This window comes from Panthera onca, chromosome D3 (genome assembly GCF_046562875.1).
Source record: "Panthera onca isolate mPanOnc1 chromosome D3, mPanOnc1 haplotype 2, whole genome shotgun sequence".
Taxonomy (NCBI): domain Eukaryota; kingdom Metazoa; phylum Chordata; class Mammalia; order Carnivora; family Felidae; genus Panthera; species Panthera onca.
In genome coordinates this window covers 5,226,479-5,247,956 of record NC_138350.1, presented here as the reverse complement: position 1 = coordinate 5,247,956, position 21,478 = coordinate 5,226,479, and the positions used below count along the sequence as shown (strand labels likewise).

The window sequence follows — 21,478 nt, the reverse complement described above, 5'->3', positions numbered from 1 at the left end:
CTGAACCAAATGCCACCGTGAGAAGCAAGATGTCATTACTTAGGTGACCACGATGGGAACTGCAAACAAACAGGCATTAGCAAGTCCCCTCTCCCTCCCCCTGATTTCCAGATTCCCTGTTTCCTCTCCTGTTGACAGAACCTAATGCTAGCTGACAAAGGACCCATGTGGTTTGTAGCCCCAATATTGCAGAACAGGGTCGAGAAAACTAGATTTGGAGCTGAGAGGCCAGCACAGCCTTCAAGGGCCTATGTGATCTAGCGCCTGCCTACCTCTCCAGCCTGATTCCCTCCATTCTCCCCAGCACGTGCTCAATTCCAATGACATTGGGTGTCTTTTTTCCCAAGCACACTAAGCTCATTCTTGCCTCCAGACATTCATACACGTTATTCCCTCTACCAGAAGTACCTTTTCCCTTGCGCCCTATTTATTTAGGGTATAACTTAAAGTTACTATTCAAAGATGATATATCTCACTTCATCAAATCTAGAGAAGCAACCCTCTCCCCACTCACGTGGTAAAATTCTCCCTTTTCATTCTACTCATAGCATTCACCACTATTCATCTTTTTAAAAAGTGGTTACTTGTTTGTTTTTTCCCTAAAAAAATATGGTGAAGGATCTGTGGCTTATTCATCACTGTCTCTTTAAGGGTACCAGATGGCACCAGGTATATACAATTTACTAAGTGTTGAATTAATGCATCTTAGAGAAAGGAGAAGCCTGTGTACATTTGTGGAAGCTGGGAGCACCTTGAAGAGAACAGTCCCAGTCTATCATTTGACAACTGGGGACGTTGAGTTCAGAGAGATGAAATGATATATCAAAGCCATACAGTGAATTCGTGACAGAAGTGTCACTTTGTACTTTTCCCAATGTTTTCACATATATCATACATCACCTCATCACCTTAGTTTTCCTTTTTTTTTTTTTTTGTGCAATGGTAGGGTCCTTGGGCGGTGGCATGGACTCCAAAACCTTCTTGGGGACCAAAGAGAGACGATGGATGAGTGACCTCTGCCTACATCTCCAGGAGGGGCCCCCGGAAGACAGCTGTAATTGGACACCTTCCCTGTGTTCAAAGACTATCCAAGACATTCTGTGTTTCTCTGGGAACGTACGACCAAGGGTCCCCTGGTGGGGCACAAGGCAGGGTTGTTTCCCTGGGATTAAGGTAGTGGACTACTTATGGACTCAAAGTCACAAAACTCGTCCAGGCCCTGCAATCATACTGCTGGGTGATCTTGAGCAGCAAGCAAGTTACCTGGTCCTTCTGGTCGTCTCTCTTTCTCCGTCTGTAAAATGGGTAGGTAGGTTGGGCTAGGATCTCTGAGGTTCTGGCCCATTTAGTGCCAGCTAGTGTTGAATACTGAAGACTCCCTAAGCCTTTCAAACTTAGGAATGAATGAAGGAAACTGCTGGGGTGGGTCAAGGTGCCGGAGGCGCCAAACTGCTGGGAGAACTAGGCTTTGCAGGTCATGACGGGAGGCCGAGGGGTCAGAGGTCGGGTTCCGGTCAAACCCAAGAAGAACCGGAAGTCCCAAATCCCGTCCTCCCTGGGCCCGGGCCTCCAGCCGCGTGACTGAACCTCCCGAGGCGGAGCTTCAGAGCCGGGAGCGGGCGGAGCTTGGGGCCTCCCAATGGCAGCGCGGGTGTCCTCCCACTGCAGCCAATCAGCGCAGGACGACGGTAAAATTTAAACCCCCTCCCACCTCCTCCGCCGGGACCTGTCCCTAAAGCGCTCGTGGAAAGTGCGGCCGCTTGCCCCGCCCCAGCCGGGGAGGCGGGAAGAAGGGCGGGCTTTTCCTCCTGCATTCGCCTATCACGGCGGACAGCCTGGGGAGAGGCGGGCGGCGGCGCCAATCAGGGCAGCAGCCGTAGCTCCGCGGAGCAGTTGGCTACAGTTGTTGCAACTTTTTTCGAAAGCTGCGTTTCCCGGGAGATCCCAGGCGGTGACAGAGCCGGGCCATGGCTAGAGGTATTTGCCCAGGTGGCCAGCGCCGGGGCGGTTCGGGCTGGGGAGGGTCATGTTGTGAGTGGGGGACCAGGGCGTCGGCAGCGGCAGCGGGGAAGCGCCCTGCTGAGGGCTGCTCGGACTGAGCGCGGAGACGGGGCCGGGGGGGTGGGGGGGTTGCTGCGGAACCTTCCCCAGCCAACCCCCCCAAGCCTCCAGAAGTCCCTCCCACTTCCGTGCCTAGGTTTCCCCTTTCTAAAGTATGGGCACCCGCTGGCCTTCCTCTCCGGCGACAACAGACCCATATGTCAAAGCTCTTTGGAAACTAAAGCACAGGGCACCTCCAGGGAATGGTTGTTATTGATACGAAGAAGGGGGAGGGCGAAGTTTCGCTCGCCTAGGGTCTCTCTCTTGTTGGGAAAGGAGGGGACTTCCAGGCCAGGGCGCAGATGGGTAACCTCCATGGTGGGGAGCGCATCGGAGTGGACACCGCAGCGGGCGCCTTCCCTCCGCACGCCCTGAGTCAGCTCTGCGCCGCAGGGGCGAGGACTGGGCCCCGCCGGCCCACTTTGGGGTGAGATGAGTCTCACCGCACCACCCGGGGCGCCCCTTCATCCTGTGGCCGGTCAGGACTCTTGCCCTCGGGAGACGGTTTGGGTGGGATTGTCCGTCGCGGGAGGCTACGTCCCAGCCTTAAGAGCTTTGCACACTTAGTTTGGTGTCAGGACAGGAAGTCCCACGTTATGCGTCAAAGTGATCTCTAGCCACTGGCCATTTCCAGCCGCTGTGTCTCCTTCAGTGCAAAAACTTGGAGCGTGAAGGTTGAGTAGAATTATTATTTTAGAAAAATAAGTTGCGGTTTGACATTTTTCTCAAAATTCCAAGGGACTACGTTAGTAGGAATTTGCCTTAATGCGTTACGCTCCCTATAGCAGTAATAATGAATAAAATAAAGATTCATTTGGTAAATATTTATTGGGCACCTTTGTTTTCAGGCCCTGAACCCAGTTGCATCTTTTATTATACCAGCGTCTGCTTAGGGTCTTTTGGGACAAACCGGATTCTGATTCAGAAATGAGGCAGAGTGAACTTCCAAGTTAAAGAGCTTTGTAACCCAATCCGCAGAGAAAGCTAAGACGAATATTTTTTCCTCGGGAAAGTGTTAAGCATCTAAAAGTATATTTAATAGTATCTGACAAGTCTTAATACATCTATGCTTCCCTGGTTCATTTTTCCCATTAGAACAAAAATCATTTAAGCTAACTGCTTCAACAGTATTGCCTTTTTTAAAAACAAAATAACAACATGGCTTGCTTTAATTGATCTCTAGGGAAAACAAAACTAAGCACTTTGCCATTGCAGTATTTAAGGACTTAATAGCGGCAAACAATAATTACCAGTGAGGGCCAGGCAACAATAACAAGTTGTTATTCCCATTTTTCAGAGGTGGAAGCCAAAGTCCACAGTCAGAGTCTAGACACTGGCCAGTCTGTGGCTTTTCTTGTTCCACTCGCCCTCCCTTAGCCGAAGTGAGCACAAGGGTTCCTAGCTCCTACCACAGCAGGCTTACAAATCACCTTTGTAATTTATTGGTTAGAGATTCTCAGTATCTCACTTGACCCCCAAATTAGTAGTTACTTCTTTCTTTTTTTTTAAGTTTATTTGTTAAAAAAAAATTTTTTTTAATCTTTATTTTTGAGAGAGAGACAGAGTGTGAGCAGGGGAGGAGCAGAGAGAGAGAGAGGGAGACACAGAATCCAAAACAGGCTCCAGGCCCTGAGCTGCCAGCGCAGAGCCCGACCCAGGGCTCGAACCCACAAACCATGAGATCACGACCTGAGCCGAAGTCGGACGCTCAACCGACTGAACCACCCAGGCGCCCCTTTTTCTTAAATGTTTATTTATTTTTGAGAGAGCGTGAGCCAGCATGCGTGGGGGAGGGGCAGAGAGAGAGGGAAACAGAATCCAAAGCAGGCTCCAGGCTCCCAGCTGTCAGCACAGAGCCTGACGCGGGGCTCAAACTCATGACCTGAGCCGGAGTCTGACGCTTAACCGACTGAGCCACCCAAGCACCCCGTTAGTTACTTATTTCTTAGCCTTTATTTCTCTTGTAGATTACTAAATTGGGCATTTGGTAGTGTAAATATCAAATCATTTATAGTACTTCAAATGAAGGGTCAGTCTTTTTCTTCTAGAAAAGCGGTCTTTGTTGCAAACAAAGAGAATCTTGCTGGGTCACATGAGCGAAATGTTCAGATACCAGGCAATTCCTCTCTGGTTTTGAAGTTTTACAATCATGTAGATATTTTCAACCTTAAATATATTAGTTTGAGAAGGATCTGTCCATCTGCTTTTCTCCATTTCTGCTGCCACAGCCAGATGGCCTCCTATTTGGTCTCCCTCTTTCCGTTTTTACCATTTCCAATTTATTATCCCCCTAGCAGCTAGAGTGATCCCCAAGAACACAGATTTTTATCATGTGACCTTCACTCCTCTTCCCTCCCCCACTGCTCTTAGGATCAAATCCACAATCCTCACAGTGGCCTGTGGGGTCCCGCCTACCCCTCTGGCCTCATCTGGCCCTGTCTGTCTCTACCTTTACTGTTGTGTCCTTAGCAAGGGCCTGGAACAAAGTAGGTATTCAATAAATGTTTGTGGAGTGAATGAATTGCTGTTTTTGCGTTTGACTTCAAGGGAAGTGATATACATTCTTTTTCTTTTTTATGTTGAATTTATTTATTTTGAGAGAGAGAGAGAGAGAGCACGTGAGCAGGGGAGGGGCAGAAAGAGAGGGAGAGAGAGAATCCTAAGCAGGCTCTGCGCTATCAGCACAGAGCCCTGAGATCATGACCTGAGCTGAAATCAAGAGCCAAACACTTAAGTGACTGAACCACCCAGGCACTCCAGCAATATGCGTTCTTTATGATAAAGTACCCTCATATATAGCAGCACTGGGGTCAGATCTCAGCTCTATTACCACTTCAGTCGTGTAATCCTCGGTCAAGTGATTTATCTTCCCTGAGCTTCAATTTCTACATCTCTGAAATAGGAATAGTACTTTCTCATAAAGGGTTGGGAAGGTTAAGTTAACGCACGATTACAGGGCCTAACACATAGTAAACATTGAATAAATGTTAGCTATTGGTCTCATTTTTGTTGAATTCTATTTCTGTGCGACCCTGGGCAACATTAAGAGTTTTTATTTCTGCTGATGGGTATATTTGTTATATGCACCTGGACACCTCATGTACAGAGAAAGGAAAACCTGTTTTGAAGCTTACCCTGAATGAGTTGCATTATATCTTCTAGTACTGGAGCTGCAGAGTTGAGGAATGGGTGCCAGACTTGGACCTTAACGTATGCGCCCCTGCATCTGAGGGCTGAAATAGAGAAGGCTGCGGCCATGAGCATGTGTGTGTATTTGAGGCTGGGGGTCGGGTGATGTCGAAACCGTATGTAGACAAGATAATCCGAGAGGCTGCTTCCTGTTCGCAAACCACGATTCCCATGATAGTTTGACGACAAACTGCAAACCTCTGCCCTGGAGATGTCGCACACACTGCTTCAAATGGCTTGGCCTGGGTGTCAGAGTGTTATTTTAGAATCCTCTTTCACTGTCTGCATAGTGTCTTGGGTATTCACATGGTCAGAGGCCCCTACCCGACTGGAGTTAGGGTTGGGGTGGGGACTGAGATCCGGTGGGGAGGAGGGTGCTCCCCAGCCCTGCCCAGGATGCTACAGCATGAGCTGATTTGGGAGACATTGTCCTGAGTCTGTTCCTGCCATTTAATCCTACTTAGTCTTATCCCTTCTAAGGAGAGGCAGCTACTTAAAGTGACAGCCATTTGTTTATCTGTAGATGTTGAAAGGTGCCCTGGGTGCGTTAAGAAATTTAAAATTCTTGTTTTTTATTGATGAGGACACGGAAGTCTAGTCCAGGGAAGTGGCTTGGTGGTCATGGTCACAAAGCACCTCTGGGGCAGATGCAGGGAGAGAAACCCAATCCTTGCCTCCCAGGCCATGACCCAAGCAGTAGGAGCTGGATGTCCCGAGGTGTCTTGTTTGCATCTATGACTTTGCACAAATACAGTGACTCTTGGCTGTGGGCCCTCAAACCCTAATGGCCTCAGCACAGTGGCGCAGGGCAGTGAGCTATGCCAACACGGACACCTGAGTGCCTGGAACCCCTGCCTCCCTAGGATGTCTTCTCATGGGGTGGCCAGGAGAGTCGGGTGACCTGCTAAAGACTTCTGCAGCAGCATTTGGCTCTCCCATCTTGAATTTCCTCATCTGTGTCTGGGAGTTCAGCCTCCGGGGTCAGTTGGCCTGGAAATCCATTTCTAGTTCTGAGAATTTGGCCAGAGCTCCTCACTTCTCTGAGCCTCAGTTTCAACATCTGTGGAAAGGAGATAAGGGTGTGTCCCTTCGCAGGCCTGTTGTGAGGTTTGGATGAGATCGTGTATGCACCGGAAGCACCCCACCAACTTACCATAATAACCACTGATTCTCTCTCCCCAGGGCCCGAACGGGTCAGGTGCAGACCACCTGGGTTTGACACTTGACATCCCCCCCCCCCCCCCCCCATGGCTTTCCAGTTCTGTGGCCCCATCCAAGCCCCTGCACCTCCCCTGAGCCTCAGTACGCTCATTTTTAAGGGGTTTGCCACAGGACCTGCCTCCCCCTCCTCCCCTCCCCGTCCCCTGGGGCGGGGGGACTTGCGTGGAGAATTAAATGTCCCTATAATGCTCGGGGAGCCCAGGCTCGGGCACACAGGAAGACTCTCGTCTGTCGCGCTCACCGCTGCTGACTGCGCCTGGCACCGACGGGCCTCCCAAAATATCCGCGGAGCCAGCGAGAGAAGGAGCCCGGCCGGCGAGAGCCCGGGCTGTCATTATCATGTTTCCCACCCCTTCCTCCCCGAGTGGCTGAGGACGCGCGAGAGGGGGCGCGCCCGAGTCGGGATTCGTCGCGGCCGCGCGGCCCGCCCTGCCTCCCTCCCTCCCGAGGAGCCTCTCGGCGCCGCCCCTGCCAGCCCCCCTCCCCGGGCCGGGAGCCGGACGGTGGGCGGCGGCGGCGGCGGCGGGCGAGCGGGCGGGACGCGGAGGACGCGCCGCCAGCGCCTCCCTCCCTGCGTCCTCGGTCCCGGGCCGGCCCGGGCTGCCGCGGCGCGCGGGTGCCGGGCCCTGCCTCGCAGGCCATGGGGGAAGGGGGCGCCGTGGGGCGCCGCCGGCCCTTCCCCGGGGCGCCGCGGCGGCGCTGGTGGCGGCGGCAGCAACAGCAGCAGCGGCAGCGGCAGCGGTGGTGGCCGGGCCGCGGCGGCGGCGGCGGCGGCGGCGGCGGCGGCGAGGGCGAGGGCGCGGGGCGCGCCGCCATGGGCCTGGCCGGGCTGCAGGTGGGTGTGGCGGGCCCGGCCGCGCGGGGGGCGGGCGGCGCGCGGGGCCCGGCCGGGCCGGGCGGCGGGAGGGCGACGCGGGCCCCGGCCCGGCCCGGCCGGCCGGCCCCTGCCTCCCGGCGGCGCGGGCGGCCCACCACCGCCAGGCCCTCGGAACATGGCTGCGGCGGGAGGCGCCGCCGCGGCGCCCGGCCCGGGCGGCCCCGCTCCCCGCCCCGCCGCGCCCTGAGCGCCCCCTCCCCCGCTTCCCCCGGGTCCCCCTCTCCAGGCAGGAAGATGTCCAAGCCCCGCGCGGTGGAGGCGGCGGCGGCGGCGGCGGCGGTGGCAGCGACGGCCCCGGGCCCGGAGATGGTGGAGCGGAGGGGCCCGGGGAGGCCCCGCACCAACGGGGTAAGCAGGCACCCTCCCCGCACTCACTCAGCGTGCCCCGAGGGGCCGCGCGGCCGGCCGCCCCCGCCGGCCCAGCGCGGCGAGCACGTGCGCGCGCCCCTGGACCCCCCCCCCCCCTTCCCCTCCCGCCCGCGGCCCTGGGCCCGGGGGCGGGGGTGCGGGGGTGCGGGCGGGGCGCCCGGCTCGGGTAGCTTCCTTTTCTGCTGCCTGCCTGGGAGTGGCGTCCACCCTGGCTCCGCCATGACCCTGGCAATATTTGACCTCGGAAAAGTTTGTGTCTTTATGGCGTTTCCGCACCCCGAGACCCAGCTAGCCCCGCGGTGGCTGCCGTCCCAGGGTGTGCGGGGGCCTGCCCGGGGGCCCTCAGAGAGCTCACGGGTCTCGCTGACTTGGTGTTGAAAGGTTCACCCAGCAGAAAGGCCCTAGCAGTGTTTCTGGGGAAGTCCTCCTCCATTCCGTGCTTACTCAGAGGGGGAGGCCCCACGCCCAGAGACGCCGGCAGTGACCTGTACCGCCCCACCCGTCTGCCCACCCTCCTACCACTGATGCCAAGATGCCGTCTGCAATAGAGTGACCGCCCTAAATGAGCTGGCTATAGGCTCTGCTTTTATTAAGCTCTCCACCCTCCACCCCACCCTTCAATTACCACTGCAGTCCGGTCCGCAGTCCTGGGAGGCTGCTGGGCTGCGTTGATTTGAAAGGGGCCAGGCTTGGGGACACAGACGGCTCAGGCAGTAATAAGTCCTATCGGCTGACTTCGGGACCAAGAAGTAGTTAATCAGATTCCCTGAGGCCTGTTTCCGTGCTAGAGTTCCTGCAGCTCCTGCACAGAGGCCAGCCCTTCAAATTCCGCATTTGTTTAGTCTGGGTCATTCTGACCTCTCTGCTACTGGTAGGTTGTCTGCTTATGTACACCTTGGTGCACAGCTGGCTTCCTGCTGGCCAGATGTGCCCTGAGTGACCAGAATTAGAGACCACACGAGTTCAGGAAATGTCTAACTCGGACCTGGGAGATCCTAAACCTCCCACTGATCTCCTGGGGCCGGCAACCCTGGGTTGGCTCGGCTTTTGAGATATGGTGTCTGTTTCTGGTTTTCGTATTCTGATTGCCCTTCTCCGCCATTTGCCACGGGATCTTCTTCAAGCCTCTTTCAGAGCATGCATTTGTCGTTTTAGGAGAATGTATTTACCGGGCAATCAAAGATCTATTCCTACATGAGCCCCAACAAATGCTCTGGAATGCGTTCCCCCCTTCAGGAAGAGAACTCAGTTGCACATCACGAAGTCAAATGCCAGGGGAAGCCATTAGCCGGACTCTACAGGAAACGAGAAGGTAAGGTTCTGAAGTGGCCCCGTTCTGACCGCAGCTGGTTGGGTTGCAGAAAGCCCCTCTCTGCCATTAATTGTGCATCTATATTAAATGATTATCCAGCCTTTTCAAACCCAAGTTCAGAAGGTTGGATCCATGTTCTGTCTTGGATCCCAGACACAGGGGGGAAGAGTGGCCTGTCCCAGGGTGTGTACCCTGTTGGTCTAACCGGTTTTCCCCGCTTTCGAGAGAGTCTGCACGTCCTTCAAGCTTGATTGTGTCGCCAAGTTGCAAGAATAATACACCTGGCCTGTATTTAAAGAGGCTCACAAGTGCCCAAAATATAGAAATTCTGAGTCTGGGTTGTACAGGCCAGGTGCGTGTAGCCCTGATTGTGTTGTGTGAACGTAGGAAACCGACTTCCTTCCCTCTTTTGAGCTGGCCTTGACCTCATTTCTGAGTTTCTTTCTACTCAAGTGTTCGGTGCTGCTCTCTGAAGCAGCATGCTCTGTGATGAGATTTGGAGTTAAAATACTGAACGAGAAAACATAAAGTTCCGGAAAATTCTGTTTGGCCCAGCAAAACAAGCTGAAGCCTCATAGAAATCTCGCTCTATTCCAAATATTTCCTTCTAAAGCTGCAGTGGGGAATATGAGCTTTCCCAAATTCACCAAGCTCCTTTCTAATTAAAACTTGTCTTAAAGATATAGCACTCTGGCTACCAGCAGCTTCATACAAGGCAGCCTTGTAATTCATTTATGAAAAGTGCCATAAGTGATGCTTAGGCCAACGTCTGGGACCAGATCTGAGAACCGAGGGTCGGGACACACAGAACTAGGGGCAGGAGCCAGCCCTCTGCTTGATGCCCCTCCTCGGTGCAGTGGCTGATACTGTTGCAGTCAGTCTTCAAATGGCTTGGGTTCGAATCCTAGCTCTACTACTTACGAGAGGCCTGAGCAGCTTACTCCTATTTTCTGAGTCTCAGTTCTTCCGTCTTTGAAGTGAGAGAGAGGATTCCTACCTCGCAAGGCTATCCTGAAGATTGGTGAAAGCATGGATGCAAAGGGCTTTGCACAGTGCCCCACACCGGCGGCCCTTTCCCCTGCTCCTCCCTGGATCGCCAGCACTTAGGATAACACCTACCATGCAGACACTGGGGAAAGGGCCCTCTCTGAATGACGGGCAGCCAGTCTCCCATCCCTTCTGGAATGGGGTGGGAGGTAAATTATCCTAAATGGTGACACGGTGCACAAGCCAGCTTATTTGGGTGTAGCGTGACTAAATGGCAACAATTAGAATTTGGGGCCAGATACACTCTGGAGGAGAGCCCAGGGGCCACGCTTTTTGTCCTTGACTCTCAGCCTCTTTTCTGCCTTGATGCAGACTGATGTGATAGTTGACATTCACGGGCATCACATACTCCTTGGGTTTCGCATGATGTCCCAGACTTAACTCCCTCTGGTTCCGCTTGACACGTGTGAGGGAGTGAGAATGGTCTGGATGGATTTTGATGTATTTATTTTTCTCTTTAGCTGATTGAGATATAAAAGTCACGTATCCTAGTGTTCACCATTTTAAAGTGTACAATTCAGTGGTTTTAGTCTATTCACAGATAGGTGCAACCGTCACCAACTGTCTAATACCAGCACATTTCCTCGCCCCAAAGAAGAAACCTTGTACCCATTAGCTGCCATTCCCCATTCCCCCACTCCCCCCGGCCCCTGGCCACCACTAATTTACTTTCTGTCTCTGTGGATTTGCCTGTATTAGACATATCATGTGAACGGAACCATACATTATATGTGCCCTTTTGTGCCTGGCTTCTCTCACTTAGCACCGTGTTGTCAAGGGCCATCCATGTTGCAGCAGGTGTCCGGGCCTCCTTCCTTGCTGTGACCGAACAATACTCCATCGTGTGCAGAGACCACATTTTATTTACCCCTTCATCAGTTGACGGGCATTTGGGTTGTTTCCACTCTTTGGCTATTGTGAATAATGCTGCCACAAACTTTCCCATACAGGTCTTTGTGTGGACATATGTTTTTAATTCTCCTAATAGCCGCCTAGGCGTGGAATTGCTGGGTCATATGGTAACTCCATGTTGAACTTTTTGAACGGCTGCCAGCTATACTCTTTGCGAAAGTGACTGCGCCATTTTATGTTCCTACCAGCTGTGTGTTATTTACTTATTCTTTAAAGTAAATCATTTATTTATTTATTTACTTATTTAATTTCTTAACGTTTATTTTTGAGAGAAAGAGACAGAGCATGAGGGGGAGAGGGACAGAGAGAGAGGGAGACACAGAACTGAAAGCAGGCGCCAGGCTCCGGGCTGTCAGCATAGAGCCCGACGCGGGGCTCGAACTCACGAACCGTGAGATCATGAGCGGAGCTGAAGTCGGACGCTCAACCGACTGAGCCAGGCGCCCCTAGTAAATCATCTTTTTAAAAAAGTGAATCGTTCACCCACGCTGGTATTTCGCAACTATTTTTCGTAACAAATCATTTTTGACGTCCTTTACTGTGACATACTGACCAGTATTGGTCACCATACTGGGAACCGCTGTGAACATAGGGCCTGGACCCCTTTAGAAGAGGAAACTTCTTTTCTTAAGTTTACTTATTTATTTTGAGAGAGGGGGAGAAAGAGAAAAAACGTGAGTGGGGGAGGGGCAAAGAGCGAGGAAGAGAGAAAAAATACCAAACAGGCCCTGCACTGTCAGCACAGAGCCTGCTGAAGGGCTTGGACTCATGAACTTCAAGATCATGACCTGAGCCAAAATCAAGAGACGCTTAACCCACCAAGCCAGCCACCCAGGCACCTCAAGCTTTCTTTTTCTTCTTTTTTTTTTTTTTAAAAAGAGTCTGAAATGAAGTGTGCCAGGCTTGGGGAAGAGGTCTTTGCTAGGGAAGAAGTTCTGCTTTATTACCTTATCCTGTCCGTCATCGCTGGCCCACTCTTTAGGAGTTTAGCTTTTTCTCCGGGGTGTGCATCCCAGTTCCTGAAAGCTACGGATTGAGCACTTACGCTGCTCTTGCTGTCTGTGGTGCTTCCGCAAGGGCTCTCCCCCGCCGCGATGCAGAACACCAGAAGCGTTCATGAACTAGATGGGAGGAGGGATCCTTCCACAACGTGTATCAGATTATCGCGAAGTACACTGTCAATATCTTACGATTTTGTCAGCTATACCTTAATAAAACTGAAAAAAGAAAAGAAAAAAAAAAGACACAGATCGGAAGCTCTGCCCAGCGCCTGGGTCAAAAAGGAAAGCCAGTGCTTCCCCCATGGAAGCCATTAGTAGACACCGAGCTCAACAGGCGGAGGGCAACGCTGCCCGACACACCTAGGATCCTGTCTCCTGTAAAAGTGTGTCTTAGGGGCGCGTGGGTGGCTCAGTCAGTTGAGCATCCGACTTTGGCTCAGGTCGTGATCTCACAGCTTGAGGGTTCGAGCCCCGCATCAGGCTGTGCTGACAGCTGGGAGCCTGGAGCCTGCTTCAGATTCTCTCTCTCTCTCTTTCAAAATAAATAAACGTTAAAAAAAAACCTTAAAAACGTAAAAAATAAATAAGTAAATAAGTAAGTAAATAAAAGCCTGTCTTAGAATGCAGCTGATGGTCTAGAAATGGAGAGACAGAGTCCAGACTAAATTTCTCTCTTCCTCCTCCCTCTGCCCGCAGAGAAAAGGAGCAGTGGGAACGCAATCCGAAGCACCATGAAGTCCGAGGAACAGAAGATCAAAGACGCCGGGAGAGGTCCCCTGGCACCTTTTCCAAACCAAAAATCTGAAGCAGCAGAACCTCCAAAAACTCCGACCTCGTCTTGTGACCCTCCCGTCGCAGCCGTCGCCAAGCAGGCCCTGAAAAAGCCCGTCAAGGGCAAACAGGCCCCTCGGAAGAAGTGAGTGCCCTCTGGAGCCCTTCCCCTAACTCACGCAGGGCAGTTTGGTTGTTGTGACCCCAGCAGACCCTGCTCAGGTGCTAGTTGGGGGGTAGGGAAGCGGGTAGCAGTGCCCCTGCTCGGCCTGGCTGTCATCGAGGCTCAGCTTCCCTGAGAGTAGGCAGCCTATCTTTGACCCCCGGAGCCCCCCTTGGGCACGTGAGCCTACGTGGGCCCCCGTGGACAAAGGTGTTTACGTGACATCATTTCTGAGGAGCCGCCTCCCAAGGAGCTGGGGGCCTCCCGGGTGTGAGCGTGGTTTCGGTGCTAACACTTGGTTTTCTCCTCTTCCCTTCCTACCCAAGAGCTCAAGGAAAAACACAACAGAATCGCAAACTCACGGATTTCTACCCCGTGCGAAGGAGCTCCAGGAAGAGCAAAGCTGAGCTGCAGGTAGAGTCATGTGGCTTTAATTCTGGCTCTTGGAGGGCAGGGCGGCTCCGCGGGCAGTGCTTGGCAGGCAGGGCTTGAGCTTTCTCTCCGTCATCCCCGGGGTAGGTCTGCTTCTGTGGCCTTGGTACTCTCCTTGGTCTAGTTCTAACGTTTGGGGTCACTCCGAGGCTTGGTTAAGATGCTTCTGTGAAGGAGTCTTGTAACCCGTAGCACATGGTGTGGAAAGTCCTGCGTTCCCATGAAGGCGTCTTTTCCAGGACTTGTTGGCAGGACGGTCAGAGCCTGGGACCTCGGGGGGAGGCTGTGTGTGCTTTCAGAGGCTTGTCTGTCCGCCATCCACAAGTTCCCGTGTTGTGTCTCAAGGTGGTAAAGTGGCTTGGAAGCCACTGACTGGTTGTGTGACCGAGGGCCAGTTACTTGACTGCTCTGAGCTTTTCTTATCTGTAAAATGGGATAATAATGTGGCATCTTCTGGGAATGTCGGGATATTAAATGGATTAATGTACACAGCACACTTGGAACCATGCCTGGCACCCAGTTAAGCACTAGCTGATTCTTATTATCGTCACCATGGCTTTCCCATTGTTGTCACTTCCTGAGGCCCCCTCTCTCCTCTTTCCCTCCCAGCTGTGGCCCTAGGAACACCTGAAAAAACAGGCAGGAAGGCCAGCCAGACCGTGCAAGCCTCTGCCCGCTGTGTTTACAGAGTGCTGAGCTGCTCAGCAGTCAATCAATATTTGATGCAGTGACGTGTGGTTATTGCCTTTCTGTTAAGGAAACCCAGGGCGTGGTCCGGGTGGCCCCGCAGCCCGCCGCCCTCCCGCTCCAGGCCGGGCCAGCCCCTCTCTCGCCCACACCCTCAAAGCAACCTCAAGGTGGGGGCGCGGTGCTCAGGATGCCACCCCCCACCCACCCCGCCTGGAGGCCTTGTCGGCCTGAACCTAAGACGCCTTCAGCGTGTTTTACGTTCAATCTGTAGACGCAGATACGTAGATGCGGTGATGTAGCATTCTCTTCCTCTGCTTATCTGAGTCGATGAGGCTTCGCTTAAAATAAAAGAGAAAAGGGGTCCATTTTCCCCTCAGAGAGAAGCTTGGGCTTTCCTTTCCGTAGAAAGGCGGTGTCTTGCAGCCAATAACCAGCTGTTATGAAGTGTCTGCCTGCAGTGGGAGGCTGTGCTAGGTCACTCTTCGAGACAGCACTGCAGAGGGCGGGGTGGCGCCGGGCCGCAGAACCAGGGGCACCTCCCAGCCCTGGTCGGGGCTGCTGGGGGCTGCAGAGTGGGCGCGGCTCAGTTTGCCTCTTTTTAATTAAAAAAAAAAAAAAGGAAAAGAAAAGAAGAAGGGCTTTCTGGCCGGAGGAGGGAAGGCTGCCACAGGACGTGGTGCAGGTCTGCTCGGTCTTGCGGCAGAGGAGCAGAAGGCAGCGGATCCTTCCTCCCCGCAGCTTGGTCTGCAGCATGGTGCAGCTCGCTCTGTCCCCGGACAGAGGGCCGGTCGCAAGGGAGCGCCACGCTGTGCTCTCACTGTGTTGGCTCTGCCGAGCAAACACCACGGCCGGTTGGTTGCCGGCCCGGCGGGAGGCCGCGGCTGGCCAGGGTGCCGTATTCTCCTGACCGCACAGGTAAAGCTTGAGGCTGGGGCAGCCGCGCCTCCCTCAGCTGAGCGGTGAGGTAGGTCCTGACCTGTCTGTCCTTCGGGGCCGCGGAAACCAGGGCCCAGGCCCATGGGGCCCAAGAGAGGGATGGGGGTGAGGCAGGAGAGGAACTAAAATCAGAAGCTTTGCAGGCACTTGACTGAGTTGGAAGACCGAGCGGGCAGGGCCTGGTGTTGGGTCCAGGGCAGGAGGGGGGGCATGGGGCCTTGGAGAGATGCCCTGAACCCCTGTCGTTTGGCCGCGGGGATCCCTTTGCCGGTTGGCCTGCTTGCGGGTGCCCCGCACTGGGGCGAGGACTGCACCTGTGGGCCGTGCCCTGGCCTCTTCACCCCGGCCCAGCCCCAGGCCTGATGTGCAGAGCAGCCTCGACCCAATTTGGGCCTTGCTTCCCTCCCACTCAGTCTGCCTCTGGCCCCCCTCCCACGCCCATAGGCTGCTGCCTGAATTCTCTTTTGGAAGCCTGGAGCTGGTTGACGCGTGCCCCTAAGCACCGAGGCCGCAGGATGAAACTCAGACTCTGTGCCTCTGCCTTCAGGACACTTAGCCCGGTCCCGGCCCCGGTCCCGGCCCGGGTCCCGGCTCTCCCCAGCTCAGCTCCTCCCGGCACAGTCAGTCACGGCAGGAAAGTCTGCAGGTGCCCGGCTCACTCCGCTCCCGCTTCCGGAGCTTCCTGTACTTCTCGCTGGTCTCCACACACTTGTAATTAGTTATTTAGCAGGGTGGTTGTGTGTGCACTTGCGTGTGTTAATGCTGCTGTTGCTTTGAGGGCTCACTATGTGCCAGGCACTGTCCTAGGCCAGGAGAGTCCACGGTAAACAAGATCAGGCCCCTGTACTCAGGGAGGTTATACTCGAGTGATTACCCATTAAAAGACAGACATAGAACAAGATAATTTCTGATAGTCCTTTGACGTTAACTTAGTAAGACGGTAGTTTGAAGGCATGGTGAGGCTTAGGGCTACTTTAGCTACGGTAGTCGGGGAGATTTCCCTGAGGAGGTGCCTTTTGAGCAGAGCTTGGAAGGAAGGGAGGACACAAGCCAGGTGAATGGACTAGGGAAAGGGTATTCTAGGCGGGGGCAGTACCAAGTGCAAAGGCCCTGAGGCGGGAACGAGCCTGGTCCTGTAAGAGAGTCAGCCAGTGTGGCCAGAATGTGAGAGCAAGGGTGAAGACGGCAAACGAGGCCAGAGATGTGGGGCTGGGATCCTGCAGAGACTCACAGGCCATCAGAAAAGTAGATTTTATCTCGGTAGGAGTGGGGAGGTAAGGAAAAGCTTTTGCTTCTCTTTAAACAAACCCTTGGAATGATTTGAGATTTACGGGGGAGTTGCAAAGGTAGTACAGAGTATTCCCGTAGACCCTTTACCCAGTTTCCCTCATCATTAGCGTCGTATACTATCCTGGTAATTTGTCACGCTAAGGAGCCAACGTTGGCACGTCACTATTCAGTGAACTTCCTGGAAGGCTTTAAGCAGGGAAATGACATGATCTTACATACATTTTTTTAAATGTTTGTTTATTTTTGAGAGGGAGAGAGAGAGAACACGAGAGGAGGAGGGGCAGAGAGAGAGGGAGACAGAGAGTTCCAAGCAGGCTCCGCACCGACAGTGCAGACCCTGATGTGGGGCTTGAGCCCACAGACCACGAGATCATGACCCGAGCCGAAGTTGGATGCTCAACTGACTGAGCCACCCGGGCGCCCTTTATGTACATTTTTAAAAGACCCTTGTGACTGCTGTGTGGGGAACAGAGTGAAGTGGGTGGTCAGAATGGAAGCCGGGAGACCAGTGAGGTGGCCATGATGTGGCTGGAAGACGGCAGGAGAAGAGCAGGGATGTGGGCTGGGCCTGGGAGTGACAGCCTGGTCAGTCTGGACCTGCAGAGACCTGGGCTTTGCCCGTCACACGCGCGCGGTACTTCTGTGTGGAGAGGGACTGGGGAAATGCGTGTGGGCCGCAGACGGCGTCCTGAGGCCTCTGTGCGGGCAGGGTCCGTGCTCAGCTGTGGGTGGAGGGCTCTGCCGTGGGCGTGGCCACCGCGTGTGCCAGCCAGCGCGGGGCCTGGGCTCCTGCTGGGTCCCTCAGTGGCTCTCTGTGCCTGCCTGCAGTCCTGTGCATGGACGGAGCATGGGGTCTGGGTCCGGGAGGGAGGTGGTGGCAGGAGGGGTGTCCCTGAGGGGCAGGTGAGACCAGGAATGTCCACTCCTGTCTAACTTCCCTATTCAGGGTGGTATTACCTCTTTGGGGTGGGAGGCCCTTTTCTCGTCCATGGCAGTGGCTTCCAAAAAGACCCACCTCCGAGAGTTGCTAAACCAAGGCGCCCATAGGGGCCGTCAGACAGGAGGAACATAGTGTGCACATGCCCCTTCGAAAGGCTGTGCTCTGATCTGCCCTGGCCGATGTCAGATGAGGTCGGAGTCTTGATTTGCAGATGTCGGCAATTTAGATCTTTTTAAAAACAGCGCGTGTGCCAAATGGAACATAGCCCCTCAACCCAGTTCTGCCCTTGGGCCACAACTGTATCCCTCCTGGTCCGTTTGAACCCCAGGTGCCAAACCGTCCACAACAGGTGGGCAGTGAGAAAAGGACAAGGGGTGTGGGGGATTGGGCGTCCTTGGGGACCCGTGTCATGGAGGCCAACTGGGAGTGGCCCTCCGGGTGGCCCAGGCTGCCGGACTGCCCTGAACGGCCCAGGAGAGAAAGCTCAGGTGCTTTTTGTTTTTCTCCCTCTCCACACAGTCTGAAGAGAGGAAAAGAATAGATGAGTTGATTGAAAGCGGGAAGGAAGAAGGAATGAAGGTAAGGGGCAGTGGGGCCCAGCGCACGGAGGCGAAGCCTGGAGGGTTCCTAGAGAAGCTAACAAGTTTTTCTTAAACAGTTTTCCTGGGAAATGACAGGACCCGAGAAATTTGCTTTTCTTTTCACATATTGCAAACACACTGGGTGGATGAGAAGGGCAGGGCTCTACAGTGGTGGCCACGTGGGTCTGGGCTGGGACTCCAGAGTCCGAAAAAAAAGCTCCCGTTTCACGTACCATCTAGAAGGATCCAAACTTAAGTCTGGGCCCCTCAAGCAGTCAGCCTGCAACCCCATTTATAATGAGTGAGCAGAAGCACAGGAGGGTAAATTACAGAAAAAGGAGAGACCTGGAACACGGGGTTTCTCCCCCTCCGCCCCCACCTCGCCCCGGAAGGGGCCACGGATGCGGCTGCCAGCCGGACTTTACCACTTCCCAGCCATGTGGCCTTGGACGTGGCTCTGGCTCTCTGAGCCTCCGTTTTCTCATCTGCAAAATGGGGCAACATCCACCCAGCAGATCCCTCAGGAGGATGAGGCGTTAACAGTGCTTTGCGAAGGGCACGAGGGAACTTTCTGGGGTGACGGATCTTGGCGATAGTTGCACGGCTGTGTACATTCATACCGGTTGTGCTGGGCACGTAAAGAGAGTGAGATCTAGGGCACACCTCAGGAAAGCCGATGGAGGAAGGGGTGGGGGGGGGGCGGGCAACCCCAGGCGCCCAGGAAGCCGGCCACGCGTGGTGTTAGGAAGCAACGCTCTCTCCTCGCTTCCCAACAGATTGACCTCATCGATGGCAAGGGCAGGGGCGTGATCGCCACCAAGCAGTTCTCCCGGGGCGAGTTCGTGGTAGAATACCACGGGGACCTCATCGAGATCACCGATGCCAAGAAGCGGGAGGCTTTGTACGCACAAGACCCCTCCACGGGCTGCTACATGTACTATTTCCAGTATCTCAGCAAAACCTACTGGTAAGTCCACTAGCGCTTCGAGTGGCTTTTCCGCGCCCTGGCGGAGAGGACAGGCCCGAGGGCAGAGAGCACGACAGCCTGCTGATTCTTTCTGTTGCTCCTGCTTCTTGGTTGGCTCTTGCTGCCCTTTTCCAAGCCGTGAAGCGGCTCTCCCCCCGCTTGCCACTTCAGCCTTTGGGCCTGGAGCTGCTGTGGCTGCCATCTGACCGGGCGAGAAGCAGAGGCGGACCAGTCCATGCAGACCCGCTCCGAGGCTCCCCAGGCCGCTCCCGCTCCTGCTCCTGGCGTTCGGCCAGAGCGGCTCTAGAAGCCAGCGACTGCTCCTGTCCCCATATGGCCAGTGCGCTCGATTCGGTGTTTTGTTGTGTTGGTGGTGGTGGTGTTTGACATCAGGCTTTATTTTTCCGACCAGTTTTGGGTTCCCAGCAAAACCGAGCAGAAGGTACGGAGAGTTCCGATACTCCTGCCTCCTCACAGCTTCCCCCACTATCCGCAGTTGATCTTTATTCATTTATTTCTTATGCGCTTGCCTCACGGGCCTCCACAAAGAGCCTCTTGCATTCCCGTCTCCTCCCACCCCCCACTCTCTCGCCCAGTGCCTCCCTCGGCTCTTAAAAGATGTTGTTTTGACTTGAATTGCTTTCCCCAAAAACGTGGCTATAAATCGACATCCCACCCGAGTTGAGAGCTGGCTGTGACTGGGATCAAAAGCCTCTTTATCAATTTAAACCCTCTGTTGCCCTCCCTCCCGCCAGCGTGGATGCAACTAGAGAGACAAATCGCCTGGGAAGACTGATCAATCACAGTAAATGTGGGAACTGCCAAACCAAACTGCACGACATTGACGGCGTGCCTCACCTCATCCTCATCGCCTCCCGCGACATCAAGGCCGGGGAGGAGCTCCTGTATGACTATGGGGACCGCAGCCGGGCTTCCATCGAAGCCTATCCCTGGCTGAAGCATTAACCACCCCGCCCTCCCCGCCCCCCTCCCTTCTTCCATGGACAAAGTGCCCTCAAAGGGAATTGATTTTTTTTTTTTACACACTTAAATCTTAGCAGATTACTTCAGATGTTTTTAAAAAGTATATTAAGATGCCTTTTCACTGTAGTATTTAAATATCTGTTACAGGTTTCCAAGGTGGACTTGAACAGATGGCCTTATATTACCAAAACTTTTATATTCTAGTTGTTTTTGTACCTTTTTTGCATACAAGTCAAACGTTTGTGCTTCCCGTGCATGCAGTCAAAGACGCAGCACAGGCTTTAGAGGAAAGAGTGGACATGAATTAGGAAGCTGGGCGACCCTCCTGCCTCCAGCCGCAGAGCCAGGACTCTCTTCCCCACGCCCCCGACGGCCGCCGGCCGAGCGCAGGCGAGTCCCGGAAGACGCTGCCTCCCGAGGCCCGGACGGGGTGTTCCCAAGCTCTTGTTTTCCTGACGTCTGGACAGGCGCACAAGGAAGTGTATGAATATTTTTTAAAAAGGTTTCGCAGTAAGCTAGTCTTCCCCTCTGCTTTCTCGAAAGCTTACTGACCCAGTGGCCCGTGAGCGCGGTTCACTCTTCCGCAGGCCGCCGCTTCTCTGGGCGCCTCCGCGCATCAGGGCGGGCAGTCAGAGTCGACGTGGGCAGGGAAAAGCGTTGCTTGCCTAGCCCTGCCGGGGCAGGGTTTCCCAAAACTGGGTTAATTCTTTATAGAAATGTGAACACTGAGTTTATTTTAAAAAACAATAATAAAAATTTAAAAATTTAAAAAGACAAAAAAAAAAAAAAAAAACCACAGAAAACAACTTACATGTATATAGGTCTTGAAGTGAGTGAAGTGGCTGCATTTTTTTTCTTCTTTCTCTTTCTCTTTTTTTTTTTTTTTTTTTTTTTTGGTTTTTGTTTTTGTAGAAGAGATTTGAGATGGTACTCTATTCTAATCAAAAATAAAAGTTTTGTAGTGGGACCAGAAATTACTTACCCAATATTCCGCCGCACCCCCCCCCCCCCCCCAAACCCTGACCCAATTCCAATGGGTTGAAAGTTCCAGACCTGCTGTCAGGCTTTCTGTCTGTCAGACCACCTGGTATCCTTCCTGCAAAACTGAAGATGCAGCCATGAACCGAAGGGGGAGCCTGCTGGCCCTGAAATGCATGGCCCCCACCCCAGCCACTGATGTGCAGGGGAGTGGGCAGGCCCGGCAGCCCAGGGATCAAGGCTAAGGGTAAAGTTTCCACCTTGACTGTGATGCAGGAGGAGTAGGTAGCTTCTTCCTCCCTCCCGAAGGGAGACCTGTTCTCTCTGTTAACCTGCAGTCCAGGGGGCCGTGGCTCTGAAGCCATGACCTGGGGTTTCCCGGCCTCCCCTGGTCCTGGGTAAATGTGAATGGAGACAGGTATGAAAGCCTGTCCTCAACCTTGATGCTCCCCTGGCCCCCACCCCGGCCTCACCACGGTGCTACCTACGAAAGTCTTCCCACCCCTGCCCCCCCACCCCACCCCCCACACTTGCCTGGTCAGTGGTCAGAGAATTGGAGGAGGATCCGACAGAGTGTGTAAATGTGAGATAAAATGTCTTGGTTGTACCTGTTTGTGGTTTAGCTTTGTATTTAAAAAAAAAAAGGAAATAACTTGAAAATTATTTGTCATCATAAAAATGAAACAAAAATTAAAATATTTATTGCCAGGCGAGGCCA

The 21,478-nt window shown here is 53.9% G+C and overlaps 1 protein-coding gene and 1 long non-coding RNA gene across 5 annotated transcripts; one reads left to right on the top strand and one right to left on the bottom strand.

The window, feature by feature from the left end:
- Positions 1-1,861: 1,861 nt before the first annotated feature.
- KMT5A (lysine methyltransferase 5A) lies at positions 1,862-21,478 on the top strand. 4 transcript variants are annotated; one of them, XM_060612131.3, is made up of 8 exons: positions 1,862-1,977; positions 7,614-7,735; positions 8,912-9,068; positions 12,725-12,944; positions 13,289-13,376; positions 17,770-17,829; positions 18,608-18,798; positions 19,554-21,478. In XM_060612131.3, exons 1-8 carry the CDS (start codon positions 1,968-1,970, stop codon positions 19,762-19,764), a joined length of 1,059 nt encoding a protein of 352 aa, XP_060468114.1. In that variant the 5' UTR covers positions 1,862-1,967; the 3' UTR covers positions 19,765-21,478. The 4 variants fall into 4 exon arrangements, with proteins under 4 accessions (XP_060468114.1, XP_060468116.1, XP_060468115.3 ...); XM_060612133.3 differs by lacking the exon at positions 1,862-1,977 and adding an exon at positions 6,980-7,345; XM_060612132.3 differs by lacking the exons at positions 1,862-1,977; positions 7,614-7,735 and adding an exon at positions 7,030-7,345 and having other exon boundaries at positions 8,993-9,068.
- On the bottom strand, positions 6,136-6,992 carry LOC144613923 (uncharacterized). The gene is made up of 2 exons (XR_013551398.2): positions 6,752-6,992; positions 6,136-6,349 (listed from the first exon to the last, which is right to left on the bottom strand). It is a non-coding gene; the product is annotated as an uncharacterized LOC144613923 (long non-coding RNA).